The sequence below is a fragment of the Copadichromis virginalis genome, linkage group LG20, assembly GCF_057382275.1.
Source record: "Copadichromis virginalis isolate Kocher_CV1m ecotype Utaka linkage group LG20, C_Virginalis_male_GT1.1, whole genome shotgun sequence".
Classification (NCBI taxonomy): domain Eukaryota; kingdom Metazoa; phylum Chordata; class Actinopteri; order Cichliformes; family Cichlidae; genus Copadichromis; species Copadichromis virginalis.
The window spans coordinates 20,386,780-20,402,694 of record NC_140637.1 but is presented as its reverse complement, the minus strand read 5'-3'; the positions used below and the strand labels follow the sequence as shown (position 1 = coordinate 20,402,694).

The window sequence follows — 15,915 nt, the reverse complement described above, 5'->3', positions numbered from 1 at the left end:
TAATAGCAATGAAAGTAAGTAGGGGAGACAGGTGGCATTGCTCTTACTTGTCTGTGCACATATTCTAAGGGGGGCAGTCATCGTGCTCTCCTGATAATGATGCTTTCATTAGCCATTGGGATGCCAGACATGTCCCTTACACTAAAATCAGAAGGGATCTCTTTGTGTGTGTGTGTGTGTGTGTGTGTGTGTGTGTGTGTGTGTGTGTGTGTGTGTGTGTGTGTGTGTGTGTGTGTGTGTGTGTGTGTGAGAGAGACTCGGGCACTCAGTGAACTGATTTGGTTGCAGTTTGGGTTTCACGTTTGTATTCTTGTCTCCACTTCACTCCGAGCCCATTAATGCAAATTATACTGAGAAAAGAGAGTGAGTTAAAGTGCAAAGGGTAAAAAGTAAACCCACTGAGCGTCGTAGCAATCTTTATAAAAACTGTTAAAATTTTCTCTCTTTACGCGCCATCAGTAAGTCTGAATAGTCTCTTAAAACGTAGAGATTCTCTTGTCGCCCGCTGTACTAGTTTGTAAGAAAATATGGCTGACACATTTTTTTGGGGAGGATTTTATTTTTGTGGGGTATGAGGATATGATCCCATCATTCCTTCTGGATTATGCAGCCTCTGGGGTTTCCCTGTGTCAGCCCCAGTATCCTGTGGTATTGCCAGTAGCTGACGCAGGAGGCAAGGCCCTCAAAGGTTGATGACAGATTCAAAGACCCACTGACAGCTCTGGAACAATGACCCGGGCAGGGATCAAGGAAATTCTGGGCTTGGAGCAAGACAGAATACTATTGTTTGATTTCCCATCTTTGATGGAGACACAGTGGAAAGAAAATACAGATTGATATCCCTAGTGGCATAGCAGTGGCATGGAACCTTATGATATTCAGAGATCAGAAAGCCAGCTGCAAAGTGGTCAGGCGAACAATGTGGAGCGGTGGGTGTTACAGCCTGTGAAATGCATGGAAAAAGAATAAAAAATTGTCAGGAGAATGTGAAATTGTGCCATTCAAATTTGCCCATCTGCCAAAATGAGTCATAAAAAGTCCTATGGTGTATGTTTAAGAGAGTCAAGAGTCAGCTCAAAATAGGCAAGGCTATATATTTGAAACTGTAAATTTAAAGTATTTACCTTTAATTATTTAAGATACACAAGTATCTATAGCGTTTGAAATTCCCAATCCATCACTATTTGCTTCCCATATGGAAAAGATATATATAAATCTTATAAAGTTTGTATCAGTCTTGTGTGAAACTTGTATGAAAAGCATACAAGAGTGAAAATAGATATAAGATCCCTTGAAAAATCATATAAATGAAACTTTTTTGGATACTTACTAAAACAATATATGAAAGTAATGAGAAAGTGGCCACTTTCATGAGTAAATCATATAAGCCTTATATGATTCACTATATGAAGTAGGCCACATCTTATGCAAGTCTTATATAAATTCTTACTATTTCTTTTCCATATGGGTTTAGACTAAAAGGATGAGAAATATGATAACAATGGTACTGTGTTATGTTACTAGCTGTCAGTCACATTTCCAACTTAAGAGCTGGACTGAGAGCACAGACGAGTCCATCAACTGTAAATCACGCTCCATTCTATTTTATTAATAAAAGCTCAATCATATATCGCTGCCTGTGTGAAAACTTTGAAAACAACTACAGGGGCTTTCATGTGAAGGCATGAGCTATGGCCTATGAATGGACAAATATGTGAGGACTAGTGGAGAGGTGTTAAAATTATTCGGCAGGGAGAATTTTTAGCAGCTATGGGAGGCACTCAGTGGAGATGCCCCTAAGGCTGATGGGGTGCTTTGATCAGAGATGGAGGGACACGCCTGTTAAAAATCAGCAGTTGCCCGCTCCCCTTCTGTCTCTTTGTATCCCTCTCTTCCTCTATCCCTTTTTCCACTTCTCCATTTCTCTGTTTTTCTTTCTCATCCTTATAATCGCTCATTTTCCTTTCTTTCTGTTTTTTGCTTATGAGTATCATTTTCCTACCTTCTGTCTTTCTTGTGGAAACACGTGTTTACTAAATGGTCAGGAGAGCTCCTAATCCCATCTATAGGAGCAAATAACCTAGAGTGTCCCCCAGCAAAAGCTACATAAGACAAGTGGGATTAATAACTACCCGGTCCACACAAAGAAAGGCGTTCACACTTGACTTCCTGCAACATATATACGCTAATAAATCATTTAAATCCAATCCAAATGCATGGAGGAAAACAGCAGCAATGGATATAGACTGACTGCACCCACATTTTTGTTTTGTTCAATATGGTATTTCAATTTCTTTGATTTCACAGCAGACTATTTATTTCTGAAAACACTTTCCCGGTGATTTGGTTTAGTGCTTCACTTTATGTCTTTTCCAGGGTTGGTTCAGCATGGGGATTCTCTGACACCGAGCAACAGTAGTGAGTAAATTATTCCATTCAATTATCTGAGCATTTGCTCAATATAAATACCATCTGGGTGCTTGAAATAGATTAGTTTAAGGCCATACTAAATTATTAAACTATTCCCAGTGAACGAGTCCCCATTCCCCTTTAAATGAGGCAGACTTATGGGGTTCATACCAAGCCTCTGGTCGTCTGACTCGTTCAGCACTTAAATCGCATCTCTCTGGAACACTGTGACAGAATTCCCAACAGGAATGAGAAAGCGGTCCACCGTCACTTGACCCTCGCTTCTTTCCACTGGCCAAACGGTTAACCCATTTACTAGACTAACAGGCCTGGCCTTACAAGCACAAATTGCAGAAATAGAGTTGAGCTCTAGCTCAGTATAGAATAGGAGGAGATGTTAGCTGTCTGATTTTGGTAGATGACTTTAAATCATAATGTGTTTAGCAGGAGTTCTCAACCACATGAGTTTATCCTTCCACATGACCTCAGTCACTCTTTTTTCCATCTCACACAGCTCAGACAACAGACCTACAGCAAAGGATTTCTCATTTATTCAGCACGCTCCCTCTGGAGGTCCAAATCAAAAAGTGAACATATGGCTGCTCTGCAATGTGCAGACACTACTATCCTCTAAACTGCCTCAGCTCAGTACACAGAGCAACACCCATGCAGCACAGTTGACATCCAAAAAGCTTTCAGCTCTCTGGTAGAAGAGTTTTAACCGTTTTATGACCTGTGAAGCATCGTTAAAATGTCCTTGCCAGGAATTCTTTTTTGTTTTGTTTAGTTCTCTTATCGAATTTCTCACACAGTTAAATTAACACAAGTCCTCAAACTAAAGAGAATTTTGGAAGATAATGTTCCCTGAAGGAAAACGCTCAAGAATTTGAAAAATGTGAAAAAGTTAAAAATATAGTTACATTAACTTTAGAGTTTCTATCAGCGCTGGTATGCATTTAAAAAGACATTCAGTGGCACATACCTCTATGCAGTTGTCAGTCCAGGATTTTACGACTTGCTTACATTAAGCACAACAAACTGAAAACCTTCTACCACTATTAAAGTATACGTTGATGAAAAGAACTATTTCCTTTTCTTCACATAAATAAAAACCAGGTCATAAGTATTGTCATAGTGAAGGTAGGGTGGGAATAATGGCGAGATAATACACTAGGATGCCTTTTCAAAGTTGGGCTCTCACAGGATCTCAAACCTAATCTTTTTAAATAAATTAGGTGCATGTGCTAAATTCATTCAGTTGCCACAATAGTGGGTCATAGTTATTTGAAGAAAAAAAAGCTTAATTAATAAGCCAGTCAATCAAAGACATTTAAAAAAAATATAAATATATTATTTTAAACACAGATCCAAATGGTTACTTTGAATGAGCATTCAGATTTAGTTTTCTTTACAAAGGACTAATCAGTTGGCACAGGTTCTTCATTGCGCTTCTTTTACAGATCATGGGGCTCCCTATGCAAGGTTTCTTCACAATAAGATCCTTCATTCATCTCTTCCACCTGGCATAGAAATGAAACGTATAAACAAAGCGCTGTTACCAGCATTTTTGAAATCAGAGTGGCGACACTCCATCAAACAGCACATCATCAAAACACACTTCGAAAGAAAAATAACTTCCTCTATCTTGCAGCAGATTGTGAGAGCCATTTTTCAAAGACCAAGTATAATGGAAATTATGAAAAGGCAATTTCACCCATGGGTAGAATTGGGGCGACCGAGTGCAATATTGCCATTGTACTTTTTAATGTTGGGTTGTAAACACGGAGATACAGGCTTGCAAGTTGTTGACACATCTCCACGGTGCATGGCAATGTTAGCCATTGCTCCAAGACCACAGTTCAGAATAAGGAACGGACAGTGCTTTCATTTTTTATTATGACTGTAGTTCACGCTTTATCCTCTACTTATCTTTACTTTTAAATAAAGTGAGACTTTTTTCATGTTTGTACACTTCCATTAAACACAAAGCATTGACTAGTGTCAGGTCAAGCTGTGCTACATTTGCATATGTTTAGAATAGTGACCTTTTTACAAAGTCAGATGAAAAGCAATTCTTTTGTCCATTATATGAAAGTAATGCATCATGTTTTAGCTTTGTCTGCATTGAAGGAAATATATGAAAATCAATGCAGAACAATTATGGTCATACTGTCCTAGGAAAAATGTGAGGTTATTCAAAGGGACTGACCTTTTTCTTTGGGAGATGGACTTTCAAATTTATCAATAATAATTTTATTTTTTCCCAGCCAGCCATTTATGAAAAGGCACCATTTGACAGGCAAAAAATGATGTAGTACAAAAAGGACAATATTAATTGTAACTCCTGCTATATTAAATTTAGTCAAATTTTGCAAGGCATTTCATAAATCATGTGAACAAGCCATTGCATTAAACAATCCTGTGGAATACACCAGGCACAAACACACGCACACACAGGTATGTACTGCCAACTTCCACATTTATTGAAGCTTTGAGTGTTGAGTTTTGACAGCTGACTCAGTCGTACAGTCTGACAGCTCACGAGCCCAGCTGATCTCCTCTCTGGCTGCCCCTCCCCGTCTCACTATAAACACAGCGGAGGGAGACCATCATCAGTACATAAACACCATCAGCTGTTCTTACCGGCCTCGCAGCGCCGCCCTGTTGAGCCTTCTGCTGCACTCCTCCCCTGCAGCTGCGCCCGGGGCCACGCCTCCGCCACACACCCCCACCGCCCGTTCGAGGCCGGGGAGCCGTCCGGCCGAGCCAACTCCCCCCCCCCGCGAGCGAGAGAGGAAATCGGCCACCGCCATCTGCGCCCCCGGCCTATGGATCACCTTGAACTTAAAGGGCTGCAACGCCAGATACCACCGGGTGATCCGGGCGTTGGCATCCTTCATGCGGTGGAGCCACTGCAGCGGGGCGTGGTCCGAACAGAGGGTGAATGAGCGTCCCAGGAGGTAATAGCGCAGGGAGCCGACCGCCCACCGGATGGCCAGGCACTCCTTCTCCACGGTGCTGTACCGGCGCTCGCGCTCCGCTCCGCTGATGTATAGGACAGGGCGGTCAGCCCCCCTCACCTGCTGGGACAAAACGGCTCCCAGCCCTCTGTCCGAGGCGTCAGTCTGCAGAACAAAAGGGAGGGAAAAGTTAGGAGTGTGAAGCAGCGGCTCCCCACAGAGAGCCTTTTTCACCTGCACAAACGCCGCCTGGCACGGCCCCGTCCACTGGACCAGATCCGGGGCACCCTTTCGAGTGAGATCGGTCAGGGGGCTGGTTAGCTGCGCAAACCCCGGCACAAAGCGACGATAGTAACCCGCCAACCCCAAGAACCGTCTCACCTCCTTTTTCGTCCTGGGGCGCGGGCAGGATGCGATAGCCGCCGTCTTCTCCACCTGTGGACGCACCTGCCCGCCCCCCAGGTGGTACCCCAGATACTGCACCTCCCTCCGTCCAACCGCGCACTTCTTCGGATTGGCCGTGAGCCCCGCCCCCCTCAGGGACTCCAGGATCGCGGCCACCCGCAGCACATGCTCCGCCCAGGTGTCGCTGTGGATGATCACGTCATCCAGGTAGGCGGCAGCATACGCTGCGTGCGGACGCAGTACCCGGTCCATGAGACGCTGGAAAGTGGCCGGGGCCCCGAACAGGCCGAACGGAAGTGTCACGAACTGGTACAAACCGTACGGAGTGGAGAAGGCCGTTTTCTCCCTGGCCTCGGCAGACAAGGGAATCTGCCAATAGCCCTTGGTTAAGTCCAGTGTCGTGAAAAAGCGGGCCGTGCCTAACCGGTCCAGGAGCTCGTCGACCCGAGGCATGGGGTAGGCATCAAAGCGTGACACTTCGTTCACCCTGCGATAGTCGACACAGAACCGTATAGACCCATCCTTCCTCGCCACCAGAACGATGGGGCTACACCAGGCGCTGTGCGACTCTTCTATTACTCCCATCCTCAGCATTTCCGCCAATTCCCTCTGCACGATTTTTCGCTTGTGCTCCGGGAGCCTGTAGGGCCGTGAACGCACCGTCACGCCAGGCTGCGTCACGAAATGGTGCTCGATGAGGGACGTCCGGCCGGGCAGGGGGGAGAACACGTCCGCAAAACGCTGTTGCAACGCGACAACATCCGCTCTCTGGGCCTGTGAGAGATGGTCATCACAAGGGAGGGAGGCGGGAATGATAGAATTTGGCACCTCAGGCCCCAACTCATCTCTCTCCTTCACCAAGCTCACCAGAGAAGCGGTTTCAACCTCTCGCCACAGTTTGAGGAGATTGAGGTGATAAATCTGCGTGGCTCCTCCCCTGTCCGACCGAGCGACCTCATAGTCCACGTCCCCGACTCGCCGTGTGACCACAAAGGGTCCTTGCCACTTGGCGAGCAACTTCGAGCTGGAAGTAGGGAGTAACACAAGCACTTTATCTCCCGGTGAGAATTGCCTGAGCCTAGCCCCTCTGTCATACAGGCGTTGCTGACGCTGCTGAGCCTGGAGCAAATTCTCCCGTGACAACCTCCCCAAAGTGTGGAGTTTTGCTCTCAGGTCCAACACGTACTGAATCTCATTTTTGGCGGGGCTCGGACCGTCCTCCCAGCTTTCTGTAATCAGGTCGAGCACCCCACGTGGCCTCCTGCCGAACAGCAGTTCAAAGGGAGAAAATCCCGTGGAGGCCTGGGGCACCTCCCGCACTGCGAATAACAGAGGGTCTAGCCAGTGATCCCAATTGCGTTCATCCTCGTTAATGAACTTCCGAATCATGGACTTTAAAGTCTTATTCAGCCGCTCCACCAGCCCGTCAGTCTGAGGGTGGTAGACGCTGGTCCGAATAGATTTAATGCCCAGTAATTCGTACAGTTCCCGCAGTGTACGAGACATAAACGACGTGCCCTGGTCAGTCAGTATCTCTTTCGGGATTCCGACTCGGGAGATGACCTGAAACAGTGCCTGCGCCACACTCTTTGCAGAGATGGTGCGCAGCGGAACTGCTTCCGGGTACCGCGTTGCGTAATCCACCAGGACTAACACAAAGCGGTAGCCGCGTGCACTCCGGTGAAACGGCCCGATGAGGTCCATGCCGATGCGCTCAAACGGGACCTCAATGAGGGGGAGAGGGCGCAGAGGCGCTTTCGGTATGGCCGGCTGGTTAACAAGTTGGCAGTCCGGGCAGGACGCGCACCAGCGGCGCACATCCGCTCGGATGCCCGGCCAATAAAATCGGGCCGTTATTCGCTCCAGAGTTTTCTCGTAGCCCATATGCCCTGCTATGGGGTTATAGTGGGCCGCCTGGAAAAGCGTTTCCCGGCGGCCCTGCGGCACCAACAACTGGGTGTGTGTTTCCTCGGTCTGAGTGTCACGACTCACTCGATATAACCGGTCGTTTAATAAGACGAAACTCGGGTAGGTCTGCGCGGCCTCAGGGCGCACCACGTGACCATCAATAGCCATCACTTGGTCAAAGGCTGAGCGTAGGGTGCCGTCACGAGACTGCTCCAGTGGGAAATCACCCATGGGGGACACTTCCGGGGCCGCCGGGACGTCCCGTGAGGGACCCGCCGGCTCCTCCCCCCCGGAGTCGGTGTCGGACGACCCCGCGTCACCGCTGAATGCCGCGCACACGCTACACCCCGCTTCCGGTCGTGATCGCACCCCCGCGTACTGCCCCAGTAGCTGATGAAACCCCGGCCAATTGGTACCCAGAATCAGGGGGTGCGACAGGCGCGGGCTAACCGCCGCCGTTACTCTATGCATTTTGCCCTTATACTTTAATAACAGCGGCACTATGGGATACCTGTGAACATCACCATGCACACACCTCACCTCCACCCATTCTGCCTCCAGCAATGCCCCGGGGCGAACCAAGCTTTGGTGTACGAGGGTCTGCGTGCAGCCCGTGTCCACCAACGCCTGGCGTATACCCCCTCGAGTCCTTACCGGAATACTGTATGTCCCTCCTGGACCGGGGGAGGGTGCTGGGGCGCCAGCAACGCGGAACACCTGCCCCACTTCCATAAGCGGACAATCCCTCCTCAGGTGCCCCGGCTGCCCGCACTTCCAACACTCCGGCCCCGGCGTCTGTGCTGCTCTCCGTGGCTCGGGGGCGGCTCCACTTGGCTCGGCTCCCCTGGACGGCACCAACGCCGCGAAAGGGTTAGTGGGGCTCAGCGCCGGCAGCCGCTCGGCCTGCCCTGGTGCCGGCACACGGCGCCTCGGGGCCGGCACTGGGGCCTGTTTGTTCGGCCTCCGTCCGGCGTCCCCGGGTTCCCCTGCTCCAGCGGCAAGGTGGTCCTCCGCCAGCGTCACCGCTACCTCCAAGCTTGCGGGCCGGTGGCACCGGACCCATCTCGCCGTCTCCGCTGGCAATCCCTCCGTGAACTGCTCCAGCACCACCTTGTCCACCAGCTTCGTCTCGCCCTCCGATGCCCCCGGTTGCAGCCAGCGCACCGCCGCGTCGCGCAGCTGCCGGGCCCAGGCGAATGGTCGGTCCGTTGTAGCCAGCCGACAGGCCCGGAACCGCCGGCGATGGTCTTCGGCGGTGAGCCCCAGCCTGTCCACCACCGCCCGGCTCACGTCCGGGAAGCTGCTCCTCGACGCCGGAGGCAGACTCAGGGCCGCTGTTTGTGCCTCCCCAGACAGCAGGGGGAGCAGCCGCGGAGCCCACTCCTCCCGCGGCCATTGGCAAGCCTCCGCCGTGGCACGGAAGGTCTCCAAAAAAACTTGTGGGTCGTCCCCGTCCCCCATCCGGGGCACCGCCACCGACAGTGGCGAGGGCTTCGGCGTGGCAGCGGCCCCGACCAGCCGTTCCAGAATTTGCGTCTGTCGGTCCGTCTGCTCCTGCAGCGCGGCCAGGTGGGCACGCTGGTCGGCCGCCTGATCCCGGCTCATCGTCGCCATCTCCGCTAGCATCTGCGCCAAGAATTGCAGAGGCTGGGCGGGTGGCGCGGCCTGTGGGTCGGACATTCCCCCACCGGCACTTTCCTGGGTTTCGGCACCACTTGTGGAATACACCAGGCACAAACACACGCACACACAGGTATGTACTGCCAACTTCCACATTTATTGAAGCTTTGAGTGTTGAGTTTTGACAGCTGACTCAGTCGTACAGTCTGACAGCTCACGAGCCCAGCTGATCTCCTCTCTGGCCGCCCCTCCCCGTCTCACTATAAACACAGCGGAGGGAGACCATCATCAGTACATAAACACCATCAGCTGTTCTTACCGGCCTCGCAGCGCCGCCCTGTTGAGCCTTCTGCTGCACTCCTCCCCTGCAGCTGCGCCCGGGGCCACGCCTCCGCCACAAATCCCAATTCTGAAAAAGTTGGGACGTTGTGTAAAGTGTGAATAAAAAAGAATCCAACGATCTCTAAATCTCAAAAAACTATATTTTATTCAAAATATAACATTGAAAATGTATTAAATGTTTAATTTAAAGAAATGCACCAATTTAATAAAAAAAAAATAGCAGCTCATTTTAAATTTGATGGCAGCAAACTTGCAAAACTGGGACAGGGTCATCAGTTCTGGGTCTTCTTTGCTGTATTTTCCATTTCATGATACACCAAATGTTTTCAGTTTGTGAAGAGTCTGGACTCTGGACTTCCAGATGTGTAAGCTGCCAGTTAGCATTAATGCATTTCTGTGTGATCAGAGATGGAGTCTCCTGAATTGAGTATTGATAAAAAGTTGAGATGTCCCTTTCCTTTTTAGTCCAGACAATCCGAAATCCATGTTTTCCACAAAAAAAAAAAAAAAACTTTTAAAAATTATGATTTGTCTGATTGTGGAAGAGTTATCCACTTTGCATTTGTCTATTTCAACTGAGCTTTGTGTTCTATTGTGAGCAAAAAATTGGCTTATGAGAACTGCAAATGACTGCATTCTGTTTTTATCTACATTTTACTAAGCATTACAAGTTTTTTAGAATAAGAGTTGCACAATTTGAAACATTATACTGACTGTTCAGTTACCATTGGAAATGTCACGGTTTGCCGGGGCAAGCCGTGTGAATAATAATGGATCCAAACTGCAGGCTGCTGAAGTGGAGGGTGAGTTTATTGGCAACTAAAAGGTACAACAGACAGGGTGGCGAGGAACAGAACGGTGAAAACTCTAAACTGGGAAAACTAAATAAAACACTAACCGGAATACGAACGTGACATGCAGGGAGAATGACCAGAGAATCAACACAGAAGGGTGGAAGGGGAATAACACAGACGAACCAGCAACTACCATGACAGAAGACACAACTTAAATACACCCAGAGAACACAGGGAGATTACACGCAGGTGGGGAACACAGCTGGGAGTGATTATCGTGACGAGATTAGGGAGTGTGATCAGGAGATATTTTATTTTGTATTCTCATAATCAGTTATCATTGATTAATCATTTACCATTGTTGAATCTGTTGACAGAATAATCTTTTAATTACATCTGTGTTACTCTGAGCAAATATTAATGCACACTGACTGATTATTGAGGTTCTGTATCATTCTTGTTATCTGCTTAAGTTGTTGCACTTTTTTTGACACCTACTTCGGCCTGGGCTTGCTTTCTTCTCTTCCCTAAATCGAACGAACCATAACAGGAGGCAAACTGAAAACACTCACATAAGACGCAGACCTTCACAATAAAACAGGAAACACATACACGCAAAGACATAACACACCAACTAAACACAGACTGGGGGACACAGAACATAGGAACATGAACAGAAGAATACAAACACCCAAGGTAACCAAAACCACAGAATACTAATAGACTAAACATAAACACGGAGTCGCAGACTCCGGACCATGACAGGACCCCCCCCTCAAAGGCTGGCCCCAGACAGCCCAACAAAAAAAAAAAAAAAAAACAGCCAGAAAAAACAGAAAACAACCCGACCAGGGTGGGCGGCGGGGGTCCAGGACGGAGGGCTCGGGGCAAAACAAAACAGGAGCACCAGAAGGTCAAAAGACAAAAAGAAAAACAAAAACACGAGTCCAAAACCAAAAGAAAAGCACACCAGAGCACAGGAAAACAGAGTCCAAAACAGAAGAGGTCAGGGGGCCGGCCAGCACAGGAGTCCAAAACAGAAGAGTTCAGGGGGCCGGCCAGGAGGCCGACAGCACAGGAGTCCAAGACAAAAAGAGTTCAGGGGGCCGACCGTGCGGACGGCAACGGCGGCGACGTAGATACAGTTCGGGAGGCCGGCCGTGCGGACGGCAACGGCGGCGACGTGGATACAGTTCGGGAGGCCGGCCGTGCGGACGGCAACGGCGGCAACGACAGCGCTGGTCCGGGGGCCGGCCGTGCGGAAGGCAACGGCGGCCACTCAGGCGATGGTGATCCGGACCAGGCGAGGCTGCAGAGGCTGGACCAGGCGAGGATGAAGACTCGGATGAAGCTGGACCAGGCGAGGATGAAGACTCGGATGAAGCTGGACCAGGCGAGGATGAAGACTCGGGTGAAGCTGGACCAGGCGAGGATGAAGACTCGGGTGAAGCTGGACCAGACGAGGATGAAGACTCGGATGAAGCTGGACCAGGCGAGGATGAAGACTCGGGTGAAGCTGGACCAGGCGAGGATGAAGACTCGGGTGAAGCTGGACCAGACGAGGCTGAAGGCTCTGAAGCTGGACCAGACGAGGCTGAAGGCTCCGAGGCTGGACCAGACGAGGCTGATGATGATGCTGCAGCCGGTGAGGATGATGATGATGCTGCAGCAGGCGAGGATGATGATGATGATGCTGCAGCCGGCGAGGATGATGATGAAGATGCAGCAGGTGGCTGAACGGGCCCCTCGGGCCCTCCAGCCGACGAGGCATGAGGCTGGACGGGCTCCTCGGGCCCTCCAGCTGACGTGGCATGAGGCTGGACGGGCTCCTCGGGCCCTCCAGCTGAGACAGGTGGCTGAACGGGCTCCTCGGGCCCCCCAGCGGAGACTGGAGACAAAGGCCGGAGCGGTCCCTTGGACCCTCCAGCGGAAACAGGAAACAAAGGCCGGAGCGGTCCCTCGGACCCTCCAGCGGAAACAGGAAACAAAGGCCGGAGCGGTCCCTCGGACCCTCCAGCGGAAACAGGAAACAAAGGCCGGAGCGGTCCCTCGGACCCTCCAGCGGAGACACGAGACGAAGGCTGGACGGGCCCCTTGGACCCTCCAGCAGGAGCCATCACAAAGCCAGCAGGCATGGAGTCCTCTGGCAGACATGAAGGCAATGGGTGCTGTGCTGAGCACTGGCCCTGCTCAGACAGCACTGACACGGAGTTGTTCTCTGAGGGCTGCTTAATCTTCAGGGGTCCAGAATCAGCTGGGGACTGAGACCTAGCCTCTGGGGAAGCCCTGGAGTGCAGAACGGTGCCTGAAGCAGCTAAAGCGCGAGAAACTCCCTGACTGGACCTTAAATTTTCTCCCTGCATGGAGTGAATGAGTGGAACCGGTACTGCTGGAGCCAGAGCTACGGGTAGCGGGGGCACTGGAGCTACTGGGGCCTGTGCTACAGGCGGCACTGGAGCTACTGGGGCCTGCGCTACAGGCGGCACTGGAGCTACTGGGGCCTGCGCTACAGGCGGCACTGGGCTACTGGGGCCTGCGCTACAGGCGGCACTGGAGCTACAGGGGCCTGCGCTACAGGCGGCACTGGAGACTGAACTGAGGGTGACACTGGAGACTGAACTGAGGGGGACACTGGAGACTGAACTGAGGAGACTGAACTGAGGGTGACACTGGAGACTGAACTGAGGGGGACACTGGAGACTGAACTGAGGGGGACACTGGAGACTGAACTGAAGGGACAACTGGAGACTGAACTGAAGGGGACACTGGAGACTGAGCTGAAGGGGACACTGGAGACTGAACTGAAGGGGACACTGGAGACTGAGCTGAAGGAGGCACAGGAGACTGAGCTGAAGGAGGCACAGGAGACTGAGCTGAAGGAGGCACAGGAGACTGAGCTGAAGGAGGCACAGGAGACTGAGCTGAGAGTGACACTGGAGACTGAGCTGAAAGTGACACTGGAGACTGAGCTGAAAGTGACACTGGAGACTGAGCTGAAAGTGGCTGCCGGGGAGCTAACTGAGCTGAGAGAGGCTGGACAGGTGATAAGCAGCTCATGTTGACATCCGCCACACAAAACACAGCCCCTGAATGAACAGTCACAAAGTCTGGAACAGACACAGAGTCCTCACTCACCACAGCCGGCGAATTAGAAGTCCGAACGTCCGGCTGTGGGGTGGCGCGCCCGCGGCGCGATCGGTGTCTCCTCCCCGCAGAGGGCTCCGACGGGCCTGGAAAAACCGCATCCGATAGGTGAGGCAGACGCGGCTGCTCCGGGGTGGCTGTAGTTTGTTGCTGCAGGACCCAGTCCGACAGTTCCCGAGCTTGCGCCGCCTCCCGGGCTTCATACAAGTTGGCCAATAAGTCCAAACATCCTCTGACCTGGCGGAGATAGGGATTTCTGTTGAGGATCGCCTCGATACCATTTATCCCAACGATCCTTGCTCTCGTATTCGAGGTGTGGGTTATCCAGTCGACCAGGCGTTGGACTTGCATCAGATCCCTCTCCCCGGGCAAGTCTGCTGGATCCATGTTGTGGCTGGTTCGTACTGTCACGGTTTGCCGGGGCAAGCCATGTGAATAATAATGGATCCAAACTGCAGGCTGCTGAAGTGGAGGGTGAGTTTATTGGCAACTAAAAGGTACAACAGACAGGGTGGCAAGGAACAGAACGGTGAAAACTCTAAACTGGGAAAACTAAATAAAACACTAACCGGAATACGAACGTGACATGCAGGGAGAATGACCAGAGAATCAACACAGAAGGGTGGAAGGGGAATAACACAGACGAACCAGCAACTACCATGACAGAAGACACAACTTAAATACACCCAGAGAACACAGGGAGATTACACGCAGGTGGGGAACACAGCTGGGAGTGATTATCGTGACGAGACTAGGGAGGCAAACTGAAAACACTCACATAAGACGCAGACCTTCACAATAAAACAGGAAACACATACACGCAAAGACATAACACACCAACTAAACACAGACTGGGGGATACAGAACATAGGAACATGAACAGAAGAATACAAACACCCAAGGTAACCAAAACCACAGAATACTAATAGACTAAACATAAACACGGAGTCGCAGACTCCGGACCATGACAGGAAATATGTGAACAAAGCATACAAATTGCTGTATCTATATGCAGAGGTGTGGACTCGAGTCACATGACTTGGACTCGAGTCAGACTCGAGTCATTAATTTTATGACTTTAGACTTGACTTGAAAAAATGTTCTAAGACTTGTGACTTGACTTGGACTTTTACACCAATGACCTGGGACTTGAATTGGACTTGAACCGGTTTACTTGAAAAGACTTGATATTTTACCCCAAATATAAAATTTAACATGCATATTATATAGAGATTGAAAATGTGACGTCATTCACGGGTAGAACCGCAAAGGATTCTGGGAACTCGTGGCAAGAGGTACTAGCGCACGCAGGCTTTCAATTGAAATCAGTTATACAGCGATAAAAAGAAACACAAAAATGTCAAGAAGCCGTTGTATTATTAACTGCAATAGCCGGTCGCATGACAGCCACGGGAGGCCGACGGGTAAAGAGATCGGTTGTTATCGGATTACGTCGTTGAAGAGAAATTGTTCGAGCCATGTTTCCGAAGTAACAAAGAGGCGACTGGATTGCAGCCATTCAAAGACCAAATATAACGTCCCAGAACACTCCAGCTCACAGGTTAGTCTGCTCCAAGCATTTACACACAGGTCAGTCTGCTGTTGTAGTTAATGCGTCATTTTCATAACACAATTGGTGATATAGGTTACAAGCAAGTCTGGCGCTGAGCAAAAATTGTCGCGCTATGCTCCTTTATTTATTGTGCATAAATAGTGAATTGTCCTGACACAATATTGCGTTTCGCTTCTGTTATTATGGTACATTGACAAAAACATATACTTTTATTCACAGGGTAAAACAGTTGTTTTGTATCACTAATTGCCCAGTACGATTACAGCATACAATATTATTGTCACTGCTACATTTCTGTGATGGGTACCAGAAATTATTTCCACTGCTAATTAATTACCATTGAGCTCAAAGGTCCTATTAATAAACGGTTAACGAATGTGTATTTATGACGACGATTTGTGAGACTGGTAAACTTATGATATGTACGATGCTCTGTACTTTCTACACGGTGCATTTCAAGGTCCTGTACCCATCCGTCGGTAAACTGTACCTGGGCTTGTTGCAGTGACCGGAAGTTACTAAACTTCACGAGTGTATGCACTCACTCCAAGAACCGTATAATTATAAATATGCATATAAATATGCTAGGATGAGATAGCTGACTTCCTCTAACTAGCAAATGTTTTCCAGGCTACGTTGGTGATGCAGTTTTTTTTAATGTGTATGATATTTTTGTCATGCGATTTTAAAGCCGGTCCTACAACCGCATCCAAGAATAACATGCGGCTTATCTCAGAACTGTCGGTGAAAATTATTCTTG

At 49.7% G+C, this 15,915-nt stretch overlaps 1 protein-coding gene across 1 annotated transcript; it reads right to left on the bottom strand.

Annotated features, from left to right (window-relative positions):
* Positions 1 to 588: 588 nt before the first annotated feature.
* LOC146684704 (uncharacterized) lies at positions 589 to 9,691 on the bottom strand. Its single transcript, XM_085444653.1, has 2 exons — positions 5,434 to 9,691; positions 589 to 721 (listed from the first exon to the last, which is right to left on the bottom strand). The coding sequence occupies exons 1-2, from the start codon at positions 9,456 to 9,458 to the stop codon at positions 589 to 591; spliced, it is 4,158 nt and encodes a 1,385-aa protein (XP_085300779.1). The 5' UTR covers positions 9,459 to 9,691.
* Between the last annotated feature and the right edge of the window lie 6,224 nt (positions 9,692 to 15,915).

Bases quoted from the DNA above. Each gene is read 5' to 3' on its own strand.
- LOC146684704 (XM_085444653.1), bottom strand. From the start codon at position 9,458: ATGTGGAAGTTGGCAGTACATACCTGTGTGTGCGTGTGTTTGTGCCTG. The intron at 722-5,433 runs GTACAGCACCGT...TCATTGTTCCAG, and splicing joins GGAGCGGAGCGCGAGCGCCG to AGCTGTCAGTGGGTCTTTGA.